The 17,681-nt window shown below is 39.2% G+C and overlaps 1 protein-coding gene across 2 annotated transcripts in view; it reads right to left on the reverse strand.

Annotated features, from left to right (window-relative positions):
• The window catches only part of ABCA12 (ATP binding cassette subfamily A member 12), a gene marked incomplete at both ends in the record, with an annotated part of 165,172 nt that overhangs the window by 17,616 nt on the left and 129,875 nt on the right, over nucleotides 1-17,681 (reverse strand). For both annotated transcript variants that reach the window (XM_080932869.1, XM_080932868.1), the window contains 9 exons: nucleotides 321-498; nucleotides 1,076-1,130; nucleotides 5,466-5,571; nucleotides 7,602-7,689; nucleotides 9,319-9,446; nucleotides 11,744-11,837; nucleotides 12,815-12,901; nucleotides 14,277-14,529; nucleotides 16,766-16,916. In XM_080932869.1, coding sequence (XP_080788995.1) covers nucleotides 321-498; nucleotides 1,076-1,130; nucleotides 5,466-5,571; nucleotides 7,602-7,689; nucleotides 9,319-9,446; nucleotides 11,744-11,837; nucleotides 12,815-12,901; nucleotides 14,277-14,529; nucleotides 16,766-16,916 — 1,140 coding nt within the window. The remainder of the gene's footprint in view (nucleotides 1-320; nucleotides 499-1,075; nucleotides 1,131-5,465; nucleotides 5,572-7,601; nucleotides 7,690-9,318; nucleotides 9,447-11,743; nucleotides 11,838-12,814; nucleotides 12,902-14,276; nucleotides 14,530-16,765; nucleotides 16,917-17,681) is intronic.

Below are 17,681 nucleotides of genomic sequence, written 5' to 3' on the forward strand. Positions count from 1 at the left end.
AAATCACCTGGGGGATCTTGTTTAAAATGCACACTTTTTACACTCCATTTCCCAGGACACAGATTTAATAAACCTGGAGAGAGGCCTAGGAATCTGTATGCTGATGTGTACTCTAAGAATATGATATTTCAGAGATAAGGGAAGTAGGCTTCTTTTCCCCCTCTCAACATCAGATGATATGAGCCTGAATCAAATGGTTTTTCTTAATTCTCTGTCCTTGTAGCCAAGATTTGAATAATTAGAGCAGCTAGCTCCCGAGTACAAAGCTGATAGACTTCTACTCAAATTGATCTGGTACTGCAATGACAAAAGTTACTCACCATGTCATAGATGAAATTTGTCACCCAGTAGCATGTCACACCAATGCCGGAAATGTGCTGCAACTGCTTGGCTTTGGTCTGATGCTCCCTGACAATGTAGGTGACAAAGCTGGCAGTGGTGACAGAGTAGCCCATCAGGATGGACAGCGCCACTAAAATATCGATTAAACTGCTGATTCTATCATGAGCAATAGGGAGAGGAAAGTACACATAAGTTTTTGGAACTCCTTTCCTTTCAGGAAGATTCATGACTAAAACCATCAACAAAGCAGTACAAGAGCTGGCAGTGACACAGATAAGGCTTCCTGCAAGGCAGCCAGATACTATCTTTGACATGACTCTTCTGTGACCCTGGAATAAATGTAACGCTAGTGCATCTGAATTGGCTAGGGATGTGTGATAGAAAAGCCTTGGTCTCCAAGGGTTACAGAATGCATGCAAGGGATATATAGATCTTGAGCAAAGAAACAGTACTTAAATGCTATGCAGGGAAGTCAAAATGATGAAGTGCTTGTGCACTTGACTCATAAAAGCAGCAGACTTAGTGAATCTGCAGTCGACAAGCTCTACTTGGCAGCCCTCCCTACACCCTTCCAGAAACTTCTTTTTGTCCCAGTCAGTGAGTTACATATTACCAGCCCTTCTAGATTGACATCCATTCAGATACCACTGTAATTTCCAATTATTGTACATTCTACAGAAGTGCAGCTATGCCAGAGGGAAGATAGTAATGTCAAGGAAGAAAATGTGCTTACGTGGCTTGTTCTTGGTCTTGCACTCCTGGATAAGGGTGGCTATACATGATGATCCCTATAAAGAGGGGAGAGTTATGCTGTTAGATGGCATTTAGTTAATCGGGAGCTCCAACTTTTACATGAATAATACACAATGCTTTATTTCTTACAAGACGAGACAAAGAGCTGTACTTCCAAGATTCTTAATCCTATCAAATTATTTTGAATACTGGTATTCTCTTAATAAGAAAATAAACAATTTCTACTTGTGTGCAGAACATTCCAGAAAGACCTAAGAACATCTATTTCTTATATAGTACATGACATAATCTGGAGTACATTCAAATGATTGCTTCCAACTTTCTTCTGTCTGATCATTTCTATTTGCATTTCAGCTGTACTTCAGAAGTAGAATACACTTAAGTAAGCAAATCAAATAATCATTAATTATATAAGCCTCTCTAAAGATCAAACACCATTCTAACCATCTTTTCTGAGTTAATGACAATGGTCAGGAAACACGATCATGTGAAAGCATGGTCCTTTTTCTTTTACTATTTATAAGATGGTTGTTGTTTGAAAGTCCTACCAGAGTAGGGACTGGGAAACTCACTGTTGTATATCCATAAAAACTCAGGAGGCCCGAGAGCTTTTTGCTGCACCCACACTTAATTAATAGTCACTGAATTCCACCACGACCACAAAATATTGGTTCTCAGAGTTGATTATATTTTCTGAGTTGGAAACAAGGCTCTTTGCTTTCTTTTCTTAAAGGATCTTACTTAACCAGAGTCAAAAGTACACAGGCAAGTTTCCAAAATACTGTAATGTGAAAGCTGCATGTATATTGTCGTGATAAATGTGGGAATGTATGGTAGGAAAAGAGATTGTGGGCCTTCTCTACACCTAAACAACTATAAGTTGAGCGAGAATGTTTGTTCTTACTACTTGTATGGGATATTTTAGGACATATGTTGGGACACTTGGTTGCAGTGTTTGGACATATTATTTAGGCACCTTAAATTTGTAGCTTTTATTAAGATTAGCATGAGACTTCAGATTGAATTCCTCAACAATAGTGTACTGGAGAGTTTTATGTCAACTTGATACAATTAAAGTCATCTGAGAAAAGGAAACCTCCATTAAGAGAATGCCTCCAAAAGATTGGGCTGTAGGCAAGCTTGTAATGCAGTTTCTCAGTCAGTGAGTAATGTGGGAAGACCCAGTTTATGGTAGGTGGGACAACCCTGGGTCCTATAATAAAAGAAAGCTAGAAATCAACAGTCCTCCATGGCCTGTGCATCAGCTCTAGCCTCAAGGTTCCTGCCCTTTTTGTGTTCATGTCCTGACTTCTTTTAGTGATGAACAGTAATAGGAAAGTGTAAGCCAAATACACCCTTTTTTCTCTGAGTTGCTTTGGTCATGGTGCTTCATCACAGCAATAGTAATCCTAAGACAAATGGCATGCTGAAGGAAACAAAGAGTTAAAAACAAAAACAAAGCAGCAACAACAACAACAAATCACATTGTAGGGGAATTTACTTCTTTTATTTTCTGTGAAGTTTAATAGTCTCTGTTTTGTATTTATCTGTCTATTTATTAATTTTTATTTATTTATTTTAAACAAGCTCTTACTGTGCTGCTCTGGATGCCTGGAACTCAGCCACTTAGACCAGGCTGGCTTGGAATTTAACATGTAGATCAGGCTGGCCTTAAACTTACACAGATGAGCCTGCCTTTGCCCTCGTCTGAGTACTGCAATTAAAGGTAGTATTCACCATGTTCTGCAGCTTTTTGGTTTTTTTTTTTTTTCTAAGCCCTGCATAAAGCCCAGTAAATTATAATGGAGAAAGGGGAACATTTATCTTTTCTTTATACTTTGTATTTATAAAATCCAAAAATATTTTAACTTAACCAATAGAATCTTTGAAAAAGTGGTTTTATCTGCTCAGTCAAATACCATGGAATAGGGTATTTCCATGAGTATCTACTGATTACTACTACATCATTACATTATTATTACTACATCATGTACATTATTACTACTACATACTAGTAATATATCAGGACTAAAGTATCCTAAAAGTCTCCCCACATCCTTTACAGCATCCAACACCATATTATAAGTGCAGGATTGATCGATGGATGCTTGTTAAAGCAAATTCGACAATTCTTCAACTAGAATCGTCCTTATATGAAACCTACATCAAAAGAAGGCATTTTCTGTGCTCCCTATAGATATCAAGCTAAAATGAGATGCTTTCTGTGGGCATTGTTGCTGTGGGAGGAGCATATAGCGGTGTAATATGTGTCAGAGAAAACATGCAAACCAGTATTCTTTGGCAAGAACCCTGCTTTTCCACATGAACTTAACCACTAGAGGGAACCACATGAATGTTACAGATATTGACATTGCCAATGAAAGCTAATTAAAATATTTTGAGCATATTAAGCTTCAGAGAAAAATGAATTTTACAGCTAAAGAAAAACTTCTCTTCACCTGGAATTCTACAAAGATGTCTTTAAACACACAAAGGATCATGAGGAAGAGGTGGTGAGGGTAAATGGGTGGAACTTTGCAGACAGGTTAGGTTCTCTTGCCATGGGAGACCTAATGAGACATTCTTCACTTTTAAGGGTGACATAGATTTCTTCTTTGAAAGGAACAAAATATCTCCCAGAGAGGGCAGAATGTTGCCATTCTTTTGTAAGTTTTGAATAGACAAATTAATGAGGAATAGAAGACATACTTTCCTTAATTTACACATAAACTTTACTTAAGCTTTAGTTTTAAATGGAAAAGTAACTTTCAATTCATGGTCAGCCTAAGTTTTATGCTGCCAGATTCTTTTATCCTCGGTAACCAAACAAAGTGGTAAGGCCCTACAACAGGTCCAAGGGAGTGGGTCCAGTTACATTAGTTTCAGTAATAAAGACTAGTTATAGAGGAAACCAGGGCACAGGCTTCCACAAGCCAACCCTTTAGACAAGGCGGCATCCTCCTCTTCTCTGTGTCTTTTTGACGTCTCCCTGACTATTTCTGTGCTTCTCTGCTTTCATTGTCTGTCCCAACAACGCACGTTTTTGCTGTGAATAAAACACCCCCCAGAAGGGTTTCCAACGGCGTTCTAATCCAGGTTAAACTCACCTGGCTTTAGTCACCCTTTCCTTTAATTTACCACTTTTGACTTTGTCCTTTAGTAATGTGCTATACCTAAGGTCTATCCATCTTGTTATTTCCTTTAAAGCTTCTCTCGCTAGAGGAAAAGATGCTAAAACAGTTGGATAAGAAAAAAAAAATCACTGTTTGCTCTGAAAAGAAGATTTCTGAAGACTCTGCTGCCAGAGTTGGTGCTGGATGTTGTAGTCCCATAAGCAGGCTCCAGAATGTGTGGGGGAGGGGTGGTGGAAGGAAAAGGCTGGAGGGTCAGCCTTTATAAAAGATGGTTTGTGCCATTTATCCTTACTAATAGGCTGTTTATGAGGCTGGGTCCTGGCCAGCAAATGTATTATTTCATTTATTCCCCCTCCCTCCTTATTATTATTTTTTTAGGATCATATGGAAAAATAATTTGAGCAAGGCTCAAGGAGATGAAATGGTCTGATGAACAGTAATTGAGTTAGAAAAAAATAAATCACTTTCCTTTAAATCCCCGTCCTACTTTAAAATGATGAGGAGGGCTGTGAGGAAATGAAACCGGAGTAGATCTGCCTGAGTCTGGATAAACAGCTTGGGGCATTAGCAGACAGACAGGTGGGACTGAGACAGCCCGAGTTCGAATCCTACTCTAGCACCTCAGTGAAGCAAACAGAAAGACTTACCCCACATGGAAGAATTTTCTGCATAACATGTGTCATACGTGCTCAGTATGTGTTAGCACTTTGGTACAATGTAGAACTTTGTGTTTTAAGTTTTGTCTTCAGAACTGAGTGTGGGGGTGTACAACTTTAAGCCCAGCACTTAGGAGGCAGGAGCATGGGATCTCTATTAGTTTCAGGCCAGCCAGGGCTACCTGGTAAGAACTGAATACTTTTCATAAATTTTTGTCTGCATATATAGAACTGTAAACAATACTTATGAATATTAATTTATTACCCAGATTTTGTCTGCAGACAAATAAATAGCTCTAAAATATTTTCCACAAGACATCGCTATTAGCTGGGAGGAAATAAAGGGGGCGTTCCTATAGTGGTTTGATAAATGAGGAAGCTAAATGAATCTGAAGTTAAGGGTATCATCTGGAATGTTCCATCTGGACGGAGTTGCTATTTCCAAACCCTTTCTGAAGATTCCCTAATTTAGATGCGGTAAAACACCCTCAACAGGGGAAGCCGACTCGGGGAGTGTGTTTACGCAGAAGGCTGTAGAAAAGAGTTTGTAATTAGAGACGACTCCGCACAGTGAGCCTACCGTGTCGGGCCGCATCGTACTCTGACATGTTAACCCTCAGGAGGAAGTTGTTGAGGCTGTTGAGGTAAGCTGGGAGGGAATGGTAACCTTCCGGATCATACCACACCTGTCGAATTTCAAAAGGAGACAAGATCGGGATTGTATTCCGAGTAAAGGAGCCTTTAAGACATCTGATAGAATATTTTAAAGGAAAGCCTCCAATTGCTAGTGATTCATCCCACCTCGGAAGATAATAAGACCCTCCTGGAGGATCTGTGGGGTTTCAGTTTACAGGTGGGCAGAGCTTAGGGAGTCGGCTATTCTGAGAAGCAGCTGACTCAGCAGCTGCTCTAGAAGCTTCTACGGGCAAAGCCTGGAATGAACTGGAGAAGCCATTGTTACCTCCACTGTGGACCCATAGGGATTCTGAGAGGAGAGTGAGGCCTCTTAGCATCGATGATAGAAAGTGGGTAGCAACAGAGTAGAGAACGGAATGTTGGCAATATGCAAGCCGAGGGTCCTTAACAACAAAATCGATCGTTTTCCCTCCCCCAACCCACACTAACTTTCTGTTCCTAGTTATATTTAGCCCTCAGGGTTGAACGACTTTACTCTCTTTATCAAAAACAAGGCGTTTCAAATACTTGTTAAATGGTATTAATTTAAAAATTGCATTCTGGTTTAGAGAGGGGTAATTTCACACTGGAAAAACCCTTGATTTTGAAAGGAAATTTACTCAGTGTGTGTGGATAAATGGAGACACCAAATTCTCCAGTATTGATATCCCACACAGCTCAGTGACGATCTGGGTCCTACAGTGTCTAGGGAGCAGGAATGTTGTGATTATGGAATTATTTTTTTTTCTAAAAGGTGAAACTGCTGCCTGGCATAGAACAATCATAAACTAAATGAATATTAACTGCTCTGCTTTCACCTCAATTCTGTGTCTCTCACCATGACCCGTAGAGAAACGTTCAGAGGATATTAAATTTTTCTGTGACTGGAAATAAGTAAACGACTAAAATCTTTCTAACTGCTGTTTATCATCTGGGCAGTCACGTGTCTGACTCAGTGGCTGGCTTGTCTCAAAGCATTGCTGCTATCTAGAAGAAGAAGAAGAAGAAGAAGAAGAAGAAGAAGAAGAAGAAGAAGAAGAAGAGGAAGAGGAAGAGGAAGAGGAAGAGGAAGAGGAAGAGGAAGAGGAAGAAGAAGAAGAGGAAGAAGAAGAGGAAGAAGAAAAGGAAGAGGAAAAGGAAGGAGAAGAGGAAGAAGAGGAGGAGGAGGAGGAGAAAGAGAAAGAAGACAAGGAGGAGGAAGAGGATGAAGAGGAAGAGGGGGAGGAGGAAGAAGAAAAACAGTGGGCTTATTTATCTGTTAGGTTTGTTACTATTCCAGGTTTGGTGAGAAGCAAGGCTAAAAGCTCATGTTCCCACTCTCTGAGAGGCTGCAATACACAAAGGAAGTGCAGGAAAAATAAAGGCATCATGAGACCAAATCATAAGGATTACACACATTAATCCACCACACACACACACACACACACACACACACACACACACACACACACAAGAAAAGTACGGGATGCTGAGCCCCGTACTGATCCAGTTCACAGCGCCGCCCCCTTTCCTTGACTGTGTGATTGAGTTTCCCCTACTCTTAATGTTTCAGAAAGGTGAGCGTGGTCCAGTGCAACGGTCTATACCTCTCTTTGCTCATCAGTGGTGTACAGGAGGAGATTATTTCCACTGAAAGTTCTATGAATAAATGAATGAGTGAGTGAATGAATGAATGAACAAATGAGTGGATAAATGATGCACAGGAGATTATTTCCAATGCTGAAAGTCAATGAATGAATGTATGAATGAATAATGAATGAATGAATGAATGAATGAATGTGTGAGTGAATATAAACTGAAATTTTTATTCTACTGCAGAAGGGTGTTTGGGCTACAGTTGTGATTTCTGAGCAGCACCATTGTGTACAGTTTTTATGTGTGCCCTTGCTCTTGTGTATACATGCTTCCTTAGAGTACATGTACACACCACACAGAACTGATTTTATATGTTTTATGTTTCTCACATGAAAGTATTTACATACACAAATTCCATATCCCTATTTAATTTATATGACGTCCCAGAAGGAAGTCCCAAATTTACCTTAGCCAGAGTTCTATTGACAGGAACAGCTGTTACATCAAAACGAAGGTCGTTAGTCAATTTCAGCCCAAAACTCCAACCTCCATATCTACATAGAGCAACAAAATTTACATTTGTTTTACTGGGTAAAATCTTCCTAAGTTGATCTAAAATGTTTAAGTAGGAGCTTAGTTTTCTTTTCCACTAGGAATACAAAATGAAATAAATGCAATAAATACATCCAGAACGAAGTAAATACGATGTGATGTTTTCTATTGATCCTTTTTTATTTATCATATTTTAACTCAAGTGTATTATATCCTTCCTAAAGGCAAGAGTCTCCTGAACAGATGTGTTGTCTGGGATGGTGGCTCATGCTTGTGATCTGAACACCTAGGAAACTCACAAAGGAGAGCTGCTGTAAGCACCAAGTCAGCCTGAGCCACAACCTAAGACACTGCCTAACAATTTTACAGACATACTACAAACTACATACACGCAATGAGCATCCTGAAAAGGAATGATATAATCCAAGTTTTTCAAAACTCAACATTATAACCCTTAAATATCTTTTCAGGCAATTGATATCAGAATGATCTAATTTATCATCTTTTTTCAGACTACTTAATTTCTCTTCTAAATGATTTTTTCTCTAGATTTTTGATTGGCTTTACTTTTTTTTTTTTCTCTAAGATGCCTGAATGTGAGTTTGGCATGCCAGTTTATAGTCTTCTTAAAAAACTGACTTTAAAATGAAGTAATAATTCCCAGAATGGACTAACTTAGATATTTGCTGAATTGGATTCAACTTAAATAATAGGACAGAGCAATTTCTACTACAATAACTCTATCATAGATGAGGTGGTGTAGAGGTATAATTTTAACATATAAATGATACCATTGCTTTTTAAAAATGTGTCTTTTTAGACTAGTTTTTTCATAATCTTTTCTCTTATAATAAATTACTTTATCATAAATTATTTGACTCTATGAAACACCTGATATCTGTGAATATAGAAAACACTTGTTTCTATGTAAACCAATGTCTATGAAAATTATTTACTTGTATATCGGTAGCTAGAAATTTCAAGAGAGAAAAGACAAAAATATTAACAGTAGCTATATATGAGTAGAAAACAGGAAAACATGTTTTTTCTTTTCTTTAGCTTATCTATAACAACAATATCTCACAGTGAATGTGAAGAATTTTATACATTGAGAAATGAAGGAGAGGTAAAGGGAAGAGAAGAGTTAGAACTGTAAGTTCATGGGCTTTAAGTCCTAGCAAGTGTGCTGGGGGACATTTGACAAATGGCTTCACATGGTCTTGCCACACACAGGACATTTGTTCACTCACAGACACAATCTTCATGTAATTCAGGCCAACTTTCACAAAAAAAGTCATGCTTTGAAATTCTAAGTAAATCCAATCCAGTCAATAACTTGTCTATTGCTTTGAGAAAAAATAAGAACAGATTCAACAACACATTTAAAGACCTTAAAAAGCTAGTGATTTTTAGTTTGCTCAAATGAATCTTAATTTAGAATCATCGCTTAAGTTTCTCTACATAAGGATATGTACACAAAGCACAGTACTAAAGCATGTATGCGACCATACCAATAATCAGATCAATCATCAACCTATCAGATCAAAGCAATGATCAATTTTACCCTAGAAAGAATTTGCAACTTTGATACTGCTTTGGAAATCAAATATGTCACAAACAGAAGATTTTACCTTTTCTGTACAAATTTATTTGCAGTTGATATCAAATAATTTTCCATGTGTTTTCCAGTGAGGTTATAAATAACTTGGGAAGAGTAAGTTCTTCTATGAGGTGGGGAATAATTAAATTTAGGGCATTCCTGGAAAATAAAATTATGAAATTAAGTTCTTCTCGCCTGTCCTGGGTAAGTTAAACAGACAATGTCAGTGTTTTCCGATTTGCCCATCACTGTACAGGCTGAGGTGTGATCAAACCGCCTTCTGATTCACACGAACTTTGGGAAAGAAGACAACTTGCCTGTTTGCCAAGAAATTAGAACAACTGTCACTTATGTGGAGCAACTACATGTGCTTCGGACTCACCCAAAGCTAAATGGAGTACAAGTTAGCAAATATACCATCTTCCACTGTTGTTCTGACGAGGGAAGCTCTTTTTGGGAGAATATTAGAAGACAAAAACATTTCAAACACCTTAAGAATTCACGGGAAATCAAAAAGGGATCTGCCTCAAACTAAAAAACATTATGAGAGAAAACTCCTCAACCCATCAGCAGTGAACCAAAAGTTCACAACACAGTAGTTTTCACTACCTAACCTAGGAGTGGTTGTTCACTGATATATTGGTTTACATATAGAGTTTTACATGTTAGCTACATGCATACGTGCATTTATTATTTAAGAGCTAATTTTAGGTTTACAGAAAAGTAACACATATGGTAATGAGAGTTTTTGTTTCTGCCTGAACCACTAGGGTCATCTTCGCACAGAGTTTATGTCTATATTTGCTTAGTATTTATTATCTGGGGTTTTAAGACAGGGCTTTTAGTTCAAACTAACTATGTGGCTAAGGATTCCACTGAACTTCTGATCCTCTTGTTTGCACCTCTCGAGGATGAAGATTCCGGTGATTGCACTCCACCCAACTCTGAAGGTTCATGTTCACACACTTACTTCTTACACTCAACCAGAGTAACAGCCTAGCTCCTCTTTGGATCCTGAAGTTCATTCCATGATATTTAGTTTGGAGAAAGTCTACCACAATGCACCTCTCCCCCCCATAGCCATCCCCAGAGCCAGAGGCTCACAGCGCATGGGGGCCGTATCAAGTTGCAGACTGTTCGGAAATGTCAAGAATGAATTTCACCGACCACACAGAGGCATCTGCCTAAAGATCACATTTCTGAGTGGCATTGGCCTCCCAATTAATCAGAAATTGTCTCCACGTCGCCAGTATAGCTCTGAAGGCTTGCTTTGTTTTTAAATTGCTTTGCATTATACATATAAAAAAGCCACATGTATTATAAAGACACTGCTTGATGAATTTTGACAAACTGGACACACCCACATAATTAGTAATTAAGAATACGACAGAAGTCCATCAGTTGGAAAGTCTTCTCATACTCCCTACAAATCGCTATCACCCCCAGAAGACCACAGATGTTGTTTTAGCCACTTATTTATTTATTTAGCTGGCACACAAAATAATGAGGGTTGTTGTTGTTAATTTAGATGAAGGAGTAAAAACTCTAAATTGTAGATTAGAGTAACATTTACAAATTGAAAAAGATCTCTTTATTCTTTTGGACCCTAATTCTTATAGTTAGTAACAATCATGCATGGAATCTCCAAAATAGGATGTGCTCGCTGGAGATGTTTTTATTGTAAAATATTGTGCTGAGATCAAAGAACAACACCACGACACTCAAAGAAAGCATTCCTGCACGAGAGAAGAGGCCCGTGATCCTCAGAAATCAATAGTGACTTTTCTTCAATAAACAACTTATTTAAAAAATGTGGAATAATCTCTCCTCTAGGATGCTTTCTTTGATACATGGCATGTGTGGGAGACGTGTGTAGTGACATAAATGGAAATGTTGAAGTTGCCTAGTTATCTTTGCTGGAGTTTAGGGAGCTGATAGATGCTTAGAAAACAAATATCTGCAGGCATAAAGATAAAGTAATTATGGAATACTTTTTAATATTTTTTGGGAAATTAATGCTGATGCTAAACCTTTCCAGGTGTTGCTTGGGAACACATAAAATTCTTTTCTAGATTTCCAGGTGACCAACTTCCCAGCTAACCGCATGGGTGGCGTGTTTGCTACCTTTTCAGATATGACAGTTACAGTCACTTTTTGGGCTGTGAACCCAAGCTTTCCAGGTAGAACAGAATGGAAACCAAAAATTCATTCTCAATTGGTTTCCACAAAGCTCATCTTCCACCTCTGGAAATTTATCTTGAGTCAGATTTAAAACAGTGACCTGAGGTTCAAAATCAATATTTTTTGAGCACCCAGCCCCCTATCTTTTGAGCTACCAGCTCCCATGAAATGAAATTATACTGACTCTTTAGTAACCTGAATAGATCTTTCAAGATTTCCTATTTATGCTTTTCTCTTTTTCTCTTCTACTTTACTGGAACTGAGTTCTCCTTTACCTGGACGTTGTCTGAGCAGGAGCAAACCCCAAAGTTGTCAATGGCTTCTCCACTTGTGTTCCACTTCCCCAGCTCCTCTCTCATTAAACACTGCCTGTAAAAAACAACACTGAAGTGAGGTGTGTGCATGCATGCATGTGCATAGTCTCATGCTTGCAAATGAGCAGTTGGCATTCAATTTAGCTGTGCAGACCCATGTATGATATATCATAAGCTGATTATGCACTGCACTAGTGACTCGTTTGGCATTTAGTGGGGGTGGGAATTACATGGCCGTATCAATTGACTAAGCAAAGTTGAATTTTCTCACTGAGGCTGGGTGCTCCCTTTGTTCATTTTCATTCTTCTCAGAGTCTAGGCTGACACACTAGAATCAGGTTAATACGTGTTATGTGCTATCTAGAAAGTTTAAATATGCTATCACACGCACATATATATATCAGAAGATATATATCAGAAGTAGAATCCGAAGCTTTAGGGCTCGGTAACCTATGCATCATACAATCTAGACTTCTTTAGACATATACATCAAGCCCTATGGCCTCTACTTTCTTTGTCAGTAAAGAGATTAATAGAGCTGGAAATGGCTTGGTGGTTAAGAAAACTTGCTATTCTTGCAGATGACCTGAATTTGGTCCCCAGCTTCCACATTTGTGGCTCATAACCACCTGTAACTCCAGTTCCAGGGAATTCAGTGCTCTCTTCCGGCCTATGTGGACGCATGGTGTGCATGTGGGGCACATACAAGCAGGTGTTCACACAAACACATAAAATAAAATCAATCAATCTTTAAAAACAATAAAACTGGATCAACAATCTCATTCTAATGTTGTGATTGTAAAATATAACAATACAAGAGGTGAGCGAATGGAAGGAATCTAATGTTTATTATTATGGTATAGTACCGCCAAGGAAAGAATAAAACAAAAGAGGTAAAAATCTATTGCATACAGACTTTCTTTCAAGATGTTATCCCTTCCCAGCAAAATTACACACATACACCTTATTCATTCCTACACACACTCATGCAAACTAGAACTCTGGGAGGCAGAAAGGAGAAGAACAACTTACGAGTCACTAGTATTCAAACACACATTGTCAATACCGGGGAAATTCCATAGAGCCGAGACCAGGCCATTAGTGCTTGGATCAAAATTCCTGCAATATCAAGCAACAGGACCTCATCAGTAAATGCATGTTCATTAATAACCCTAAGATACGAATTATGCTATCTATAAGACTGCTTTTTCATTTCCTCCCTCCATTTCTACTTCTTTGCCTCTACCAGTCTCCTCCCTTTCTCTTGGGGTGTCAACTCCAGGCCTACACATATGAGGTACACCCACTCTGTAGGTGTAAAACATCTATGAAAGATACAGGCTTGGCTGCCCTGATGTTCTTCTATGACATGAATTTAGCCACCACGTGTGCTTTAAGTCTACCTATTAAGAGTAAACATCACCCAAAGTGCAGATGCTTCAGTCCTTGTTAAAAGGGGGGAACAAAAATATACTTAGGAGGAAATATGGATACAAAGTTTAGAGCAGAGACTGAAGGAAAGGCCATCCAGACACTGCGCCACCTGGGGATCCAGCCCATATACAGGCACAAAACCCAGACAATATTGCCGATGCCAAGAAGAGCATGCTGACGGGAGCCCGATATAGCTGTCTCCTGAGAGGCTCTGCCAGATCATGACAAATACAGAGGCAGATGCTCGCAGCCAACCATAGAACTGAGAAGGGGTTTGCAACTCCACAAGAACAACAGTACCAACCAACCAGAGCTCCCAGGGATTAAACCACTAGCCAAAGAGTACACATGGACAGACCCATGGCTCCAGCTGCATATGTAGCAGAGGATGGCCATGTTAGGCATTTGTGGGAGAGGAAGCCCTTGGTCTTGCCAAGGGTCAATGCCCCAGTATAAGGGAATGTCATGGTGGGGAGGTGGGAAGTGGGTGGGTGGGTGACAGGGTGGGGTGGGTGGATGAAAACTCTCATAGAAGCAGGGGGAGGGGTGATGGGATAGAGGATATGGAGGGGGGTCTGAGAAAGGGGTAACATTTGAAATGTAAATAAAATGCATCCAATAAAATCAGTAATAAATAGATAGATAGATAGATAGATAGATGATAGATAAATAAATAAATGTAGAAGCTGACCCAAGAATTAAAATATCAGCATGTGACAGGACTTAACCTCTTTAAGAGCTCCAAAGCTTTCTAAAACTCCAGAATCCTTTAGCCACTACCCACAATGTTCTTGTATAAAATCTGTTTTTGTCCCGGGAACATTATCCTCAAAAGAATTGCTTTGGCATGGCCAAGTGCTTTTTCATTGGAAAAAAAAAAAAAAAGAGTAAACATCACTTTGGCTTTATCTGTAGATGCACGTAAATCCTCTTACGTTGTTAGGTACAGAAACAGCCCATTTCTTTAGCAGAATTAAGTGCAGTAGCTCCCGGATTCTTTACCTTATCTCCACAGACCCTGAAATCATTGTGGAGACGATCGTATCAGAAAGTAACTCACGCGTAGAAGGCTGTCTGTTCCGAGGTGCCGTAAATGGATGGAGAGATCAAGATCTCGGGGTAACTGTTGCTGGAATCTCTCAATGTGCCGAGGCCCATGGCAGTGGCTACAAAGACGATGGGGAGGACCACCTGAGCAATGAGCCCCTTCCAGTTCCTGCGGGTGTGGTGGAACCTCTTGATGAGGATAGCCACGATCTTCTTCAGCAAAAGTCCAAAGCCATCCAGCTTCTCGCTTCTTGTCAGGACTTTGTCTGGGGAAGGACAAGAGATTTAATGCTGATCCAGGAACCCTCTGTCAACCAAGTCACCACATGACTTTACAAACTGCGGGTGAACGGTGTCATGCTACAAGGGTAGATGAAGTTTACGTTTGCTATATTCAGACTGAAGCCTCTGCAATCCGTTTCTAATATTGCCCTAAGTAGGGGGCCCTGAGAGGTGCCTCATATGTAGCTGAATTTAAGAGTTGTGGAAGTCATAACATCAGTTATAATACATATGCATAGTAGGTTTACTAGGAAAAAGTAAAGATTCCGAATTTTGTAAATGAGCCCTGTTCCCTACTCTAATATCTTAATGCAGACCCAATATGTAATTACTATATAGAAAATAGTCTCATCAAGATTGAATTCGAATAATATAAATAAAACATCGGCCTAGTGTAAGAACTGGTTCCTAGCATAGACTATGAATTTCTATGTTTCAATTTCTGACATGAAATACAACAAAATCACTTGAAGTGTAGGAAAAGGAAAGCTTCTCCAAGATATAATTCTAATTCAACCACATATTCATACACTGTCTTTAGAAATTAGAAATGATTATGACCTTTCAAGACTGCACATTCAGTTTTCATAAAGAAACCGCTGAAAAATGTGTCTACTATGCACCCCCTCTCTGAAATGCTCTCCAAGGCTTAAGAAAATCTTCATTGCTTTTGAGGCCTATGGAAGCCATGGTGACCATTACTGCTCAGTGGGGCTTTTAAGGCTAACCATTTCAACAGTTTCCCCCAAGAGTAACTTCAAATATGGTGTTCTGGTCAGAGACCTGCCACCACGAATTTTTACATGTGATTGGACAATGGTATCCGTCAACTCTGTGTGCATTTTAAAATTCTCCATCACAAATCATGCAGCTCAAAAATCATGATCTCCATTTAGCTGATAAGGGGAAAAAATACAAAGCTGCTTAATTTAAAATGAATTCCAATTAAACGGAGAGAACATGTTTAAATGCAAACTCATATCTCTGCAATGGGGAATTGTACAAGGAGCTGAATATTTTGAGTTAATTAGTATGCTTTGCTGTTCCTTGAGAAATTACTTGCGGATGACTTACAGGTGTATCAAAATGGAGCGAATGGGCTGCCTCTAAGATCATGTCAATGAGGGAACATTCTAAATGAAGAATGATTTCAAATTATGGGGAAAGGACAGAAGTAAATACATAGAAGCAGACGACCACTTTTCAGTCAAAGCTCCCCAGTTCCTCAGATTCCACAGTGTTATCCCCCAACAGTTGATAAACAAGAAATATGACAGAGGACAGGTGAGACTCCGATTCCATAATTACACAGACACCAGAGGTGATCTTTTCTGAGTTTTCGAGACAGGCAAATATTTAATTAAAAGTTCTGTTCCTAAGGATGGTTCCCACTTCAAGCAAACAGTTGAAATGACTACTCCATAATTCATGTATCATTTTACTACATGCTTCCTTAAGTAAATTGTGTTTCCAGGGTATAAATTAACTGTCAGAAGGAGACCAGGTGACAATAGAAGCTGCTTTTAAAAGAACTTAAACTCTCAATGTTATATCAAAAATGTGATTTTTTTCCCCTCAAACATCCCCTGTGTAAAGAGTTGAAGGCGAAGCATTTTAATACAGGTAGTGTCCTTCAGGTATAACTCAATCAAATAATAGACTTTACCCCAAACAAAGCAATTATTGCCCCTTGAGTGAATCAGAATTGGAGGAAGCTAGAGGCCAGTCCTCACCTTTCCCAGTGAGGGATGATTTTAAAAAACACAACTTCATTTTGTATGATTTTGCTCCCACATGTGTGCACCTAAGGTTAGAGTGTTCCTGACTAGATAAATGTGCCCGGCGCCGCACAGTTCTGATTGCAGGAAGAATCAGAGCTTGTAAACCGCATGTCTGAAACCACAGAACTTACATCCAGAGAAGCATTTCTGATGAGCAGAGAGCCCCCCTCCCCCATCACCTGTCAAAGACACTCCCCAGCTTTACCTCTCCCTTTCACAGCCACTTCCCTTTTGAAAGTGAGAATCTGATCATCTACTGTGATGAATATTCTCTGTGTTGAAGGAGGCTTGTGTATTGGAATTGTATTGGAATTGTTCATTTAAAGAAGAACTTTGAAGCTGGATTCCACAAAAGGAGTTAAAAAAAATCTGCACCTATTTTTTTCCCCAATTATGTCGGCTATGAAAGTTAAGCAAAATCTGCACATTAGGTTTGTACCGTCTCTGTCAGTGAAATTGCTGCTGCTCACAGACAAGTCGTCAGGAGTTGAGATGCCATTGGTACTGGGGTTCCCAACTTTCCTCTGTGTCAAGTGCTCCAGACTCATGTTACCACTTTTCTGTGAATCTTTTGTCAAGTTCAGGAAGACCTAGGAAGAGAGGCCAGATCACTTATTTGCATAAAAGATACACATCTCTGGGATTGGACCCCAGTTTTGATTTTGAGTTATTATCTCACTTATTAAGACAACTATTTCCAACTGCCATTAAGAGAATATATTTTTTATGTATAAAAGATGGTCATCCTTATGTTTTGGATGAGAAGTGTTGAAAATATTTTCTTCAAAGAAATCAATCTTCCATTACAATGGTACTGAGAATTCCAAGCTTTGTTGATTCTGTGACATATTTACTTAAAAAATACATTTCCCTTTAATTAGAAAAAGACCTGCACATATTTTTCTAAGGGCAGAGAAAGTCACATGAGCACCAGTACATAAAGTAGCAGTGGTGGGTTGGGATAGGGAGAGAGCTCACTCAGTATAGTACCATGAGAACTGGAGCTCCATTCTTGGAACCCACATACAAAGTCGGATTTAGAGTGTGCACTTGTAACTCCAGCACTGGGAAGGTAAACATAGGCAGATCCTTGAAACTCACTGGCCAACCAGTCTAGGCTTCTGCTCAGGCCAATGAGCAACAATGTTTCCAAAAGCAAGGTGCACAGCTCTAGAACAATGACCCTAGGTGTTGTCTAGGTTTTGTCCACATGACTACTTGAGGCATGTGGACAAAAGTGCATGTGAACTACTGCATCCACATGCACCTCCACACATACGCAAATATGCATGTACACAGGAATGTGATATAGACAAAGTCCAGAGTCATAGATGGAGCTGTTCACGTGCTGGGGT

The sequence above is a fragment of the Micromys minutus genome (genome assembly GCF_963924665.1).
Source record: "Micromys minutus genome assembly, chromosome: 19".
Lineage (NCBI taxonomy): Eukaryota > Metazoa > Chordata > Mammalia > Rodentia > Muridae > Micromys > Micromys minutus.